The 14579-nt window shown below is 45.7% G+C and overlaps 1 protein-coding gene across 4 annotated transcripts in view; it reads left to right on the forward strand.

Annotated features, from left to right (window-relative positions):
• Positions 1-14579, forward strand: part of ACO1 (aconitase 1) — a 364042-nt gene that overhangs the window by 334924 nt on the left and 14539 nt on the right. For all 4 annotated transcript variants that reach the window (XM_085634885.1, XM_085634871.1, XM_085634895.1 and 1 more), the window contains one exon: positions 8708-8899. In XM_085634885.1, the coding sequence (XP_085491011.1) occupies positions 8708-8899 (192 nt within the window). The remainder of the gene's footprint in view (positions 1-8707; positions 8900-14579) is intronic.

Here is a 14579-nt window from a genome sequence, read left to right on the forward strand (position 1 = left end):
CAATTCTGCGGCTCCTAGACCTTATAACGTTTTGCACGTTCTTGATTGTTCAATCTGAGCATCAGACCACTACAATGGAGTTTGAGTCTGTAATATAGCCAATTTTGTGCAGCTCTAGAAAACAGGCCTTTCATCCTACCAACCCACTTTGCCAAAATAAACTTGGTGACAGACACATCTTTGCTGGGGAGCACATCTAGAGCACAATTTCTAGATTCGTCTGTTGACTTCAGGAGAATGCCGTCTTCACATATGCTTGGAATTTAATGCTCCTCAGTGCATATGTCCAAAACTGTGAAGGAAATGGGTTGAAGTTTTGAGCAGCACTTTAACAGAAATGATCTGGCCTAAACAAGAAAAGAGGAGTGAAAGCTGTGAGAAGTTGGCCTGATGTATGATGTCACTAGTTCTAGTGTACACCTTATATCAGTCCAAATACCCTTATGGTGATTGGTTGTAAAGTCAACCTTATAGACCAGCTATCCTAGTGGTAGCATGGACAAGAGCAATCTTAGGCTAAACTCTGAATGGCATGTGAAGCCAGCTGTGATACCATATATAATCCCTTGAATACCAAATGAAAGGACACCACAACAGATCTATATATAAAATAAAGTGTATTTATTCTAGTCAAACCCTCAGCACTCTTTATGAGAATAGAGGTAAGTACAACACAGTCTTATTTAAGCATACGTTAAGCCACACAGGTGAGTAATACAGTTAGGCCCTAGGGGCCACGCAAACCATATACTAAGTAAGTGGTATAAGGACCACTGTCACGGAAATAGGATAGGCCTAGGGAATCGCTGGGGCTACACTACACTAGCAACAGTTAGGAAGTGGGAGGCCCACAGGATTCAGGTGCAGAGTAGAAACACTCACGCGTAATGCGTAAAAGTCGATAGAAATAGTAGTTGTTAGCAATTAACAGTTTAAGGACACTTCTAAAGCAGCTAGAGAGTCGAGACTCGGAAACTAGACCCTAGGATAGTCACTACCCTTGTGAGCACCGAAGTACCCAAGTTACCTAGCCCACAGGCTGCGGGTGCATAGGTGTGAACTTGCGTCGGGTTTCGTCGTGGACTTCTATGGATGCCTGAAGGAAAGTTGCTGACAGGCAGTCAGTGAAGAGTGTCCGGTGGATCCCAAGGCTGGGATCAAGAAGAGAGGAGACCTGCAAGCAGAAGGGACAGAGTCAAGGTCACTAGCCAGTGACCACGTGGAACCAGGAAGGAACCAGCCGATGTCGTGAAGATTGAAGGTGAAGCTTGTCGCTGCAGCCACGAGGACCAGGGAACGTCGAGGACGACCAGGACCAGGAGGCGAGCTGTCCCACGAAGGCTCTTGCTGTCGGCGGCGTCGAAGTTGGACTTGGACTCCCCAAGCCTTGGCAAGCGGAACCCACGAAGAACGGAGGACTTGCTTCTGGTGCAGACCAGGAAGGTCTGGGGTGCTTCTCTTTTGCAAGGAAGCGGGAGCCAGTCTGGAGGAGCCAAATCAGCGGTGAAGATTTCGGGATGCGTCGTCACAAAGGCCACTAGCCAACTGGCAAGCAACCGGACAGACGCGGCAAGCAGGAAAATGCACAAGGGCCCCACGCAGGACTCGTGGAGTGTGGGGGGCTGATCTTCGGTGCAGATGGTGCTTGGGGTTGGGGCTTCTCAATCCCCGGTGCACAACTTCGAGGGTGCCTCAGAAGCTGCGCTGGAAGATACTAGCCACTTTTCCCAGGTAGCCGGTCCCACGTCTCTCGTCGCCTCCACGGATCTCAGCTCGGCTGTGGATGTGGATCAGGGTCGGAGAAGTCTGGAAGTCAAGGCTCTGGTCGGGCTCTGCAGTCGGTCCCTCGTAGAACTTCAGCAAAGCAAAGGGTAGTCTCTTGATGGTGCCTGTTTGCACAGGGTAGCCACTCCTTGGCCACAAGGGAGATTCTTCAGTCTTCTTCTTTCGTCGAATGTCGAAGGTCCAGAGTTTCTGTTCAAGTTTCAGGTTCAGGATAATCTAATCTCCTGGGGCCCAGCTACCACTCTTATACTAATCTGGGGGGCTGGGTTACCTGCTAGGTCACGCCTTATGGGTGGGACCTGGGAGGGGGGTGGTTACACCCCCTTCCCTTTGTCCAGTTTCGCGCCAGGACTGGGGCTGGAGTGCCCCAGCACCGGTTTGAACTGGACTATGCACGGGACACCTTGTGTGCCCCAGGCATGTCTCATTCTTTTCATCCCTCCCTGCCCCAATACACTAAGGCCTGTCTGGGGTGGTGCTCGCACCTCCCAAGGCAGGAAACCTATTGTCCAAGCCTCCCTTGCCGGGATCACTCCCAGCAGCAGGAGGTCAGACTCATGTCTGTGGCAGCAGCATCCATTTTGTGATGCTGGGGCTCTGGTTAACTTTAACCGGGTAAGTAGGTTACAACATGTCTTCTCCCTCTAGAAGGGAGGGATAATATCCTCATCCCCAGAAATGGGATGGGGGTATTATTCCAAAGTGTTAGACACCTTACACGACATGTTTTGATAAAGCCAAACCATAGTTACCATAACCGTTTAAGATTATAAGGCACTTTAAGAGTATATGGTAGGCTATATCATAGAACAGCTATAAGGACATGGTTCCGAAAGCTGCAGACAGGCTCAGCTCATGCTAGAGCACCATCTCACATGTTACCAAGCACTCCGCCTCCAGGATTGTTAAGGCCTGCCATAGGAGTGGCTGATGGGTACACATGTGTCTATATGTAAGTTAGGTATAGGAATACTACACCTAAGCAAGGAGTGATTACACAACCTTGCCCCAGCTGAGTGATCAGCCAGTTGTGTCATAATGGAAGGCCAGGGGTGGCACAATACATGCTGCAGCCCCTGGTAGGCCTAGGATACACCTATGCCCTGGGTACCTAAGGTACACTGTACAGGGGCCAATAAGGTGATCCTATCCAAATGGGTTATGCACCTAAAGTACATAGTATCAATTTAGAGAGAGAACAGCAGGGCTGTGGGTCTGGTTAGCAGGCCCACAGCCACATCGAAGTCGAAAACCAGTAAAGCAAAAGCAAAAAGTGGGGGTGAACATAAAAAGCAGACCCTACTCTCCTACAAAAGCCATTTCAGTGGGAGAGATGATAATTTGGCTAGGGGCCATAACAGCTCATTTGTCTTGGCTCTGACCACAACAGACAGAAGACCAGATGAGCAGAAAGAGTTTGGCCAACCACAAATGCAAGCTTTTTCCATAAGTGGTAGATTTAATTTTCCAGAGAATGGAATGAAATGAAAATGCAAGCCACAACAGCACAAAATGTAACTTCAACACTATAGCTAAATGGAGAGCCTAATGAGAGACGTGCTGAGTCTAGAGTGGTTTTGCAGCCCCCCTATGCTTTTTATTCAGATTGTTTAATCCAAAGAGTAATCCAAAATATCTATCAATTCTGTTTTCCCCATCCTTGTTTTTGAATTGGGCTTGCTAATCATTCAAAGATTGGGGAGAGACAGCATAGTCTTGACCTGGGGGGGGGGGTGTATGATCGAAGGAAAGCAAGACTTGAAAACAACTCATTTGTCTATTATCTCTGGGCCTTTATAACCTAAAGTATACAGATGACAATCCTTGAATTTCAAGTCCAGCGGGTTGGCTGGTGAAGATCTATAGGGTTTTAGAACTCACTGAAATAAGGGAGCGGCTGCAACTTCGGCCTTTCTCAAGGGCATCATTATCCATTTGTTTAGTCTGGCTGCTACCTAGTTCTCCTTTGTATTATTTCTTAAAGAATTACTTTTTTGCTACTGATGCACCATCCAGATTTGAATTTGGCAGGGCTGTACATTAGACCTTTCTTGTTCAAATCTGATTATCATCTGGACATAATCTCATAATTAGGCTGCTTTGTAGTGTTCTCACATGAGGAATTTGCATTAAGGTATATCTGTTAGCACAAATTTCCTTACCTTTGGTAACATTATTTCTGATGGATCAAAGCTTCCTTCGTATCGCTTATCACCTCCCCTTTTTTTTAAATCTGCCCTGTTCCAGCATTAGCGTTTGAAAAGGGTATAAAAATCCACAGAAGTGATGTAACTGACTTCTTCGACACCATATGTGGACCTGCACGTCACTTCCTTTAGAGTCCTGTAGGTAAGCGGCTGAAGCCGCACAAGGACAACTGGGTGGACTGGATTACCAGAAAAATGCCCCCTAATCCGGTTAGGAATCTGGAACGGGGTTCGTGTAAGAAATCTATAGAAAGATGCACTACTGTCAGAAAGATTGCTGCTGAATTTAAGTAACTCATTCCACTAAAGCAGATTGCCCAGTATACCTGTTCAGTCCAGGAAGGCTGAATCCATGCCAGATCTTCAGGATATCCATGGTCGTAAATTGGCAGATTTATCTTAATACAACTGAATTACATTTTGTGCAACTATCCCACAAATTTGGCATGGAGCCGGTCCTAAGTTCTACACCGATGCAGTAATGTGAAACACAAATGGACTTCATCATTGTGTTTTCAATTAAGTCTTTCTTCACTACTACGATAGCTTAAGATCACAGTTTTTAGGTCTCGCCTAGCGGTGCAGCGCATGCGCTGCTCGCTTTGCGAGGCATGCAGTATACACTATAGGTGAGGGAAGCCACGCCTACTCCCCCGCCCACTTTTTCATTGGCTTGTGGCTTTTACCTTTGTAAATGATGCCTTCTGATTAGTTTAGAGGCTGCTAGTCCCGCCTTATGACGGCCATGTCTCCTTCCACGGCTATTGGCCCCTTTACTGCGTGTTTTGTAAGCACTACTTTGTGCCCGTGCCACCCCTCCTGCTGTCCGAGCCTTCTCTCCCGCCCCCCACTTCTATTGTTTGTGCCTTATTAACGCCCGGCGCCCACTCGCACTCCCGTTTGCCTTACATTGCCTTACATTGTAGGCATGCGTTGTGGGCGGGGAAAAGTAGGCACTCTGTCGGAAGAAGGCAGGACATTGATACCATGGAAGCGGGAGCCTACCCCGCATTTTTTGTTATTTATGGAAGACGCAGCGTCAACAAAAAAAACGTCGCAACCCGAGTCAGAAGTCGGGTGGACTCCCTGGACATAGGCGGGCTTTGCAGGAAGACAACGTCCCAAGAGGAAGTAGGCGGCCGTGCCTGGTTGGGGGCGTGGCTTAAAGCCCGATGCAGAGAGATCAACGTGTGGTTGTGAAAGCGGCGTCCGTGCAGCTGAAGAGACGGTGGAGTCCGTATTGCAGTAAGCATGTATTTTTTTATTTACGTTTGCAGCCGCGGGGGGGGGGGGGCTGGTGCGCACGAGGCAGAAGCAGTGTTTACAGCTCGCACCGGTTCACTGGCTTCACGGGTGACTTCTGGCTTGCACATTACACAGTTTAAGTGAAACGCAAGGAGGGAAGTAGTGTTGCTGCGTGCCCACCGTGCTGCTGTAAGTTCACTCTCTCTGGGCTGTCTTGTCTCTCATTTGTTTCCTGTCCAATTTGTCATGTGATGTTCCTAGTTGAGCAATATTTTCTGTTTTTGAGAACGGGCTACGCTTCAAACATGATCTAAACTGGACTGTTGACCCTGTGCGATTTCGGTGATGTGAACCAATGTTATTCTTTCATTTTTGAGGGAGGAGAGAGAGGATTTAGGAAGTGGGAGGCAGCTAACACCAAAGTGCACACACTCCCTGTTCAGGGGTTAACTCCTTCGTGCCCTGCCTGTTAAAAATAGAAAGTTCAGAGCTTTGTAACATGTTAGGCAGACACCAGAAGCGTCTCCCACCCTTCCAGCAAGCGATGCATGTTTCATTAGAATATTCCCAAAGATTCAGGTAAGGCGGGTGGCCAGCTTCAAGATGTACGGTTTGCAGGCTACGCCGCAAATTCAGTACTTGCGCAGCTCCTAGAGCTGCTGCTGCAGATAGTTGGCACCGGGCTGCTACCACAGCGGTATTATTATTTATGCCCCTACCTATGCAGCCCAATTTCAGCGCCAAGAGGCCACCAGGACGGTATCACTGGGCGGCCCCGCACCAAACTTTCAGGATAGCGTGTGAGACTGTGGGCCGGGTGGTAAATGGCCCCGAAATCGCGGCCACGCCTCCCTGTATTGCCACAGCCAGCCCTTGAAGGCCACAGTGAAGCGCCTCCCGTCTGCAGCCTCCGGACAAACAGACACGAACACGTGGCCCAAGTAGGTATCACGAAATTTCTGTTTTTCATGTGGAGGCTGTGTGTTATCGCTTGTCTAGAGCCCGCCGCTGTCTGCAAGTTGAGGTTATCTGCAGGTGACATGGGCACCAAAAATGGCAGCGTTTCCAAGTTTCGAACGCCTCATGGTCTGAAGGCAGAGCTCTGACCTTTAAACAGCGAGTAGCAAAAGAAACGGGAAGGTGGCATAGAAGGAATGCCATTTTTAGAGCATGTTGTCCAGGGTTCACACTTAAAAGAACACTCCTATTGTACTAGGTACGACCGTGTAAAGATAGTGTATGATGTGCTGCTGTAACGTGTTTTTTGCAGTACTATATGTATTGCAATACGTAGTAACATACACTTATTTCAATAAACTAGGGCAGAATCGAGGGTAATATTAATAGCCTGGCTTGTTCCATAGAATAATATCGAGCTTGTTCACCACCTGAAAAGTATTTAACACATAACGTGCCCACCTGAAAATTTGTATTATACTGAGTTTTGTACAATAATTATCCATCAGTTTCTCGATCAGCGTTCGAAATTTTCCCGTGACAAAGCGATGTTATCCGTAGTCTGTCGACAGTCTTTAATATGGACAATCTTGCATTTTACTACAGACTGATGTTTAAAAGAGAACTTGACATGCAGCAGCACCTTCGAAGACCTAATTTTCATTGTGACTGCCATGCTTACTCATCTCTGCCTCTTCAGAAACCCTGATCAGTTATTTCTAGCAAAACTTTACTCTGCTTGCAGAGGGGCAGACAGGACTATATTTGCATATCAAGGTTTCCAGACAATTTTGCGCCTCTGAAAGCAGAGGCTGACATGTGACTTACACTGCCTCAGCCCAAACCGCCTAGCAGAGACCGTTCCGATAAGAAAAAAAATCTATTACCAGCAGAATAGTCCATTGCTGAGTTTTTCACCATTAATGTATTCATTTACAGGGAAAGCAGTGTTTATTAGCATCTAATCACTAGTAAACTCTACCTGCTGATTTACATTATGAAACTGTAAATTCTGTCTGTGGTTATAATCATTTTTTGATCTCCTTGTAATGCAGTAAGAAACTGATGAACAGCAAAGAAGGCTGCCATCTTATAGTAGCTATGTTGTCTTTTTTGTTTTTAACAGATACAAACACCACAAGTGGTGTTTGTTTCTGTAAAAACAATTGCCCCAGACGAGCTGACAGTTTTCTTCCTGCGAGTGGACATTTCTTTAACATGCTCCCGGCCTCCATGCAATACCTGGTAGTTGCAAATATAAAAATTATGCCTGGACAGTTCCACCCTAAGAAAGGCAGGTCTTCTAGCACAATGCATCAGGCAGCATAGTTGAGGAGGACCTGTGGTCTAAATGCGTCTAACAAACCCACATAACTCCACTCCACAGCACATACATCCACTCCAATCCAAAACACATGGTCAAAAGACATGGTAATTTACATCGCCAATACCTCTAACTCTCACAAATGCGAGACCAATTTGCATTGCAAATGCTTGTTAGTATCACTCTTCATATGGGAGCTGCATCCAAAACCTCACAACTGGATGTGCCTTCCACTACAAAGGGCTGAGTTTGTCAGCTGTGTTTTCAAACTAGTGACTAGACTGAAATTGTGATACTGCAATCCAGTTATAGTCATGGTGTATGAGGACAATGAATAAAGTAGTGTACCAGAAGCAGCACAGGGTAGCATATTTAAATTGTGAAGCAAACTGGTTGCAGAGTGGTACTTCCGTTAGGACTAGGGGGCACGTGCATCAAGCAAAATACCGGTCGCAAACGGGCCGATTCTCAGAATCGTACCGTTTGCGGCCGGTAAAATGCTATTTGCGATGCATCAAGCCCAAAGGCATTCGCAAAACAGGTAATCGCAATTTTTGCAATTACCTATTTCGCGAATGCAGTTAGGAAATCTCAAATTCTGTTTCCTTAATTGTGATGCATTATGCAATCGCAAACTGCATTTTTGCAAATTGGAATTGCAAATTATAATTTGCAATTCCTTAGAAAAATGCATAAAATTGCATTTTTCTAAGTGCCATGTGGCGCACACACATGCCCTTAAGGCATGTGTGTGCGCCACATGTGCACACATGCATGTTTTGGGGGGGTGTCAGGGTGGCCTTTAGGCCCCCTAGCACCCTTGAAATTGCATTCGCAATTTGTGAGTACCCAATTGGTACTCGCAAATTGTGAATGCTGTCCCATTCATTTCTATGGGCCTATAGGCCCATAGGAATGAATGTGAAGGCATTCCTTAATTGCGAATCGCGATTTGCAATTAAGGAATGTGTAGGAATCGCTAAAACCTACATGCATAGGCAATTACGATTCCTTAAAAGCGATACCTTAATAATCGCTATTAAGGAATCGCAATTGCCTAGCTTGGTGCATGTTCCCCTAGAAGTACTACTATATTCCAGTGTATTTTTGTTTCATTCTTTACTCATCGCAACTCGAGTGACATTGTTGCAAAATATAACAAGGGACTAATTGACATCTAATTTTGCAGGGAATCAAAGCCGTTCTTGCTGAAAGTTATGAACGCATTCACCGGAGTAACCTAGTTGGAATGGGAGTGATTCCACTAGAATACCAGCCTGGGGATAATGCAGACACACTTGGGCTCACTGGACGAGAACGCTACACCATCATCATTCCAGAAGATCATGACCTCAAACCACGAATGAAAGTTCTAATTAAGGTGAGAAGAAATGGAAAATATTCAGGATCGCTGACGTTGGGCAAAAAAGTCTTATTAATTTTTAGTTCTACAATTTTCCCAACTTTTGTTTTTCACTTCAGCCCACCGATATATTAGTCACCCGTAATTGCCAAGATAAACATAGCATTTTATCTTGTGTGCCTTAAACGACAATAGGAATCCATGCAAGTAAGTGAATGGTAGTTTGCCTTCTGAACTGCTCAGTTACTGCTGTTCAGATGCTTTGAGTTGACCTTCTCTTCTAGGCAGTTGCTTATGGCAGTGAGGACTTTGGTAGTTTTCACATTAAAGCTACAGTGCATAAGTGAAAAGAAAGAAGGCCTATGTGGTTTCTGCACAAAAGCTTTATAATGGTAGTGGTCTGCAGACAACCTGTATTTAACACATACAAGCACACACAAAACAATGTTTTCTTATTCGCTTATTCTGCATATAAAAAGAACCCCTGATATGTTGAGTTCAAGAAAAAAAAAGTACTATGATGTTATTGCATGGGAGATTAATAAAAGAGAAATGTTTGTCTCAAAGGCAGTCTAAGAGCTGGATCTGAAACTTACTGCCACCACTTTGGCATACCTCCCTGAAGTCCAGAATCTCCATAGAGCAGTTTGGTACCCAAAAAGAAAAGAAAAAACGGAGATCCAGGGTGGCTTTTTCTAGACAAGATTTGAAAACACTTGATTGCAGGATGTATGGTGCAGGACTGGCATCAACCCCCAGTATATCTAAGCAACTAGCTTTAACTACCCAATCCAGTAAAGGCTGAGGTCAGTGATAAGACTTCAACAGTCAGTCCTTCCTCTCTGGGATCTTAGCTTAGCCCTTAAGGGATTAAAGCTGGCTCTCTTTGAGCTGGTAGAATTCGCATCAGTTCAATAGCTTACTGCAAAAATAATCTTCCAAGTAGCCATAACCTCAGGAATACGTTTGGGAGAAATAGGTGCCCTTTTGTCATCCATTCCGTTTACTAGATTCTTTTCAAACAAGGTAGTATTACAATTGGACCCTAATTTAAGCCAAAGATTCACTCTCAAATTTACACTTCTGAGGATGTTTTTCTCCCAATGTCGTATTTCGCAGTGGGTCAGCCTACGTACGCCACCGGTTAACTGCATTTTCAGTGACCATCTCACAAGGAGCACTTCCTAACACAAGCTACTTTCCTTCAGTACCAGTGTTTTTGTTTCAACTTCATCATTTCTTTGTTGTTGCCTTTGTGTTTAGAGCCTCATGTGATAGCAGAGTCCTTCTGATGGACAGTCCATCTTTATCCGATCCCATGTGCCCACTTCCAATGCTGTTGTGAATTCCTTTTGAAGTGTTTTGCTTTTCAGACTGCTGCTATTTTACAGCATACCTGATCAAATTGTGTTTATTTGAAAATGTTCTATTAAGTTATCCTCTCTTTCCTTATGTCTTGCCTTTTTTCATTCCTTTTCTCCCCTCTTTCTTTCTTTCCCACTTTCTATTTTCCTCCTTTCCCTCTTTCCTTCACTTTCCTTCCTTTTCTCTCTTGCCTGTTTTCATTCTTGCTTTCTTTCATTCATTCCTTTCCTTTTTCTTTCCATCTTTTTTCTTTCTTTTTCTCCTTTTTTCTTTTCTTTCATTTTTCTTTTTTCTTCTCTCGTTCTTTTTCCTGCTTTCGTTCTTTCCTGCTTTTCACTTTCTTTATGTCTTTGTTTTTCTTCTGTTTTCCACCTCTATTTCCTTCTTTTTATTGTTTTTCTTTTGATTTCCTTCCTTTCTTTCTTGCCTTTTTTCTTGCCGCCTTCCTTCTTTCATTCTTTTATGCCTGTCTTCTTTCCTTCCCTTCTTTCTTTCTTTATCAGAGCCAAGAGGTTTGCAGCCAATGCCAGACTGCTTGCCATTTTTAAGTCTGTCTTAGCCAAGACCTTTTGATTTAACTAAAATTCTGTGTATAACATAGTTACTTATAGGGGTTTCAGCCAGACTTCATGCATTATTAGTCTATGTTTGGTGTCATTCACACTTATCATCCGGCCACTCTAGCATGTATTAACCACGTATTAACGCTGCTAGGCCTTACCCCCCTCCCCCCCCCCCTCCCCCGCTAAGCCTTTTTTTGGCTATTTGGGGTAGTGCGCACTTAGGCCCCTGTAACTTTTTGACCACATAAGGTATCCACGCCAAATTTGCGTCCTTTTATTCCAACATTATGGGGATTGTAAAGGTTCCCAGGGTTTGTGGATTCCCCGGGAGGGGTCCCAGAAATTAGCCAAAATACAGCTAAATTTTGTTTTTTGGGGGAAAAATTGGAAAAAAAGGGCTGCAAATGAAAGCATCTGGGTTTTTCCCTGCAAATGGTATAAAAAAAGGGCTTGTGGGGCTGAAATCACCATTTTCCCAGCTTTTAGGGAATGACCAGAAAACCAACATTTTTTTACACAGTTTTGGCATTTTTCTGGGACATAGCCTATTTTTGCTATTTTTTGTGCTTTCAACCTCCTCCCAGTTAATGGGAGAAATGGGTATGAAAGCAATAATGGATCCCGGAAAGCTTTATAGAAACTAACAGTTAATTATAGGAAAAATTGAAAATTAGTTGAAAAAACAGCCTTTTGTGTCAACGTTTTCACTTATAACTTCTTCTAATTATGACAGCTCTTTGAAAGCAATATACCGTTACATCCGCTGGACGTTTCTGGTTGTGGGGATATATAGGACTTGTAGGTTCACCAAGAACCCGACAAACCCAGAGTAAAAAACTGAGCAGCAATTTGCAATGGCTTTTTATTATGTACCGGGTATATATCAATTATTGTGGGAAAATGTATACATGGAAAAATCGGTATGAAAGACACCTATGTATTTCTGAAATGGGAACAAATTATAGAGTTTAGAAACAGTAGATATTTGCACATTTTCGAAATTGGGAATACTCATACTAGAATGAGAATTATCGGTCATTTTTCAAAATGACTGTTTTTTACAGAATGTCTTTCATTTGGAAGGCAGAAATGCATCGAAAGTCAATAGGTAATAACAGTTGCTTTACAAACCTTAATTACCCTATGTCTCCGGATAAAAATGGTACCTCACTTGTGTGGGTCGGCCTAGTGCCCGCGACAGGAAACGGCGCAAAACGTAAAGTGGTCACACCTCCATTTCGCAGTGAAAAATTACCCTTTTTTGGCAAAGTGCCTAGCAGTAGTTTTTGAACCCTAGCTCTGCTGACACCTAGGGAAACCTAGCAAACCTATTCAATTTTGAAAACTAGACACCCAGGGGAATCCAGGATGGGGTGACTTGACTGCCTCCCACCAGGTTCTGGTACCCAGAATCCCTTGCAAACCTAAAAAATTGGCAAAAAAAACACATTTTCCCCACATTTCTGTGGTGGAAAGTTCTGGAATCCACGTGGATCCACACATTTCCACCCGCCCCGCGGTCCCCAAAGTCTTCCGAGAAAAATGGCACCTCACTTGTGTGGGTCGGCCTAGTGCCCGCGACAGGAAACTGCACAAAACACAATGTGGACACACCTCAATTTCGCAGTGAAAAATGACCCTTTTTTGGCAAAGTGCCTAGCTGTAGTTTTTTAACCCTAGCTCTGCCGGCACCTTGGGAAACCTACCAAACCCACACATTTCTGAAAACTAGACACCCAAGGGATTCCAGGGAGGGACATTTTCACATGTGGGAGGCCCAAGTACCTGCGACAGGCAAGGCACAAAATGTAGTGAGGCGACATCAAAATGATATCACCTCAATACGTTTTGGGCCCTTGCCTGTCGCGTGTACTTGGGCCTCCCACATGAGTGAGGCACCGTTTGTATCGGGATACCTGGGGAACGCTGCGTGGTAAGAAATTTGTGTCAGCCCGGTGATGCCACAACTTTCCCACACAAAAATGTGTGAAAAAAGTGATTTTTTTCAGCTAAAATTGAAGTTTGCAGGGGATTCTGGGTAAGGAAACGTTGGGGGATCCACGCAAGCCATACCTCCCTGGAATCCCCCGGGTGTCTAGTTTTCAGAAATGTGTGGGTTGGGTAGGTTTCCCTAGGTGGCCGCCGAGCACCAGGCCAAAAACCCAGGGTAACCCCTTTGCAAAACCAGGTTGTTTTGTGATAGGCTATTTTGATGTCGCCTCACTACGTTTTGGGCCCTTGCCTGTCGTGGGTACTTGTGCCTCCCACATGCGTGAGGCACCGTTTTTATTGGGAGACCCGGGGGAATGCTGGGTGGTAGGACATTTGTGTCAGCCCGGTGATGCCACAACTTTCCCACACACAAATGTGTGAAAATAGTGATTTTTTTCAGCTAAAATTGAGGTTTGCAGGGGATTCTGGGTAAGGAAACGTTGGGGGATCCCTCAAGCCATACCTCCCTGGACTCCCCCGGGTGTCTAGTTTTCAAAAATGTATGGGTTTGGTAGGTATTTTGATGTCTCCTCAATAGGTTTTGGGCCCTTGCCTGTCGCGGGCACTAGGCCTACCCACGTAAGGTACCATTTTTCTCGGAAGACTTTGGGGAACGCGGGTTGGGTGGAATTTTGTGGACCCACGCAGATTCCAGAACTTTCCACCAGAGAAATGTGAGGAAAATGTGTTTTTTTGGGACACATTTTTAGGTTTGCAAGGGATTCTGGGTAACAGAACCTGGTGAGAGCCAGTCAAGTCACACTATCCTGGATTCCCCTGGGTGACTAGTTATAAAAAATGTATAGGTTTGCTAGGTTTCCCTAGGTGCCGGCAGAGCTAGGGTTCAAAATCTACAGGTAGGCACATTTCTAAAAAAAAGTCTGAGCCGAGTGGGCTTTCTGCCACCCTGGGGGGAAACGGGGGAGGGGGGGTTCGTCCCAATATGCCCTCAAAGGGAGCAAAAAGACTGTGGCTATTTTTTGTGGGGGTGGGGCATTGGTATGACCATTTTGGGCAGCCCCCACGCCTAAAAAAAAAGCCTGCGTACTCGCTGGCGCCTAGTGGGCTTTCTGCCCCCCCAGGGGGCAGACCAGGGGCCACTGCCATCATCTGCCCTCCCGGAGGGCAGGAACACTGGAATTTCTCTGGGGGTGGGGGTATTGTCATGCCCATTTTGGACAGCCCCTACCCCTGCACTAATAAAACCAAAAAATCCAGAGTTTCTAGTGGGCTTTCTGCGCCTCCGGGGGGGGGCAGATTGGGGGCTACAGCTCCCATCTGCCTCCCGGGGGGCAGAAAGACTGTCATTTTTTTGAGGGGGGAGCATTGGCGTGCCCGTTTCGGGCAGCCCACACCCTAAAAGCAATTGCTCAAAAAAAATCCCTGGTGGATAGTGGGCTTTCTACCCCTCTGGGGGGGCAGATTGGGGGCTACTGCCCCCATCTGCTCCCCGGGGGGTGCAGAAAGGCTGTAATGGTGGCGGTGGGTGGGGGCATTGGCGTGCCCATTTTGGGCAGCCCCCACCCTAAAAAAAAAGTGGGCAAAATAAAATCCCTGGCATTTAGTGGGTTTTCTGCCCCCCCCCTCCCCCCCCTGGTGTCTAGTGGGATTTTTGCACCCCGTGGGGGCAGATTAGGGGCCAATGCCCCATCTGCCCCCCAGAAAGGCTGTAATGGTGGCAGGTGGGGGCATGGGCATGCCCGTTTTGGGCAGCTCCCACCCTTTTCTTTTATTTCAAAAAATTTCCCTGGCGTCAAGTGGGCTTTCTGCTCCCCCGA

The sequence above is a fragment of the Triturus cristatus genome, chromosome 2_1 (assembly GCF_964204655.1).
Source record: "Triturus cristatus chromosome 2_1, aTriCri1.1, whole genome shotgun sequence".
NCBI classification, from domain to species: domain Eukaryota; kingdom Metazoa; phylum Chordata; class Amphibia; order Caudata; family Salamandridae; genus Triturus; species Triturus cristatus.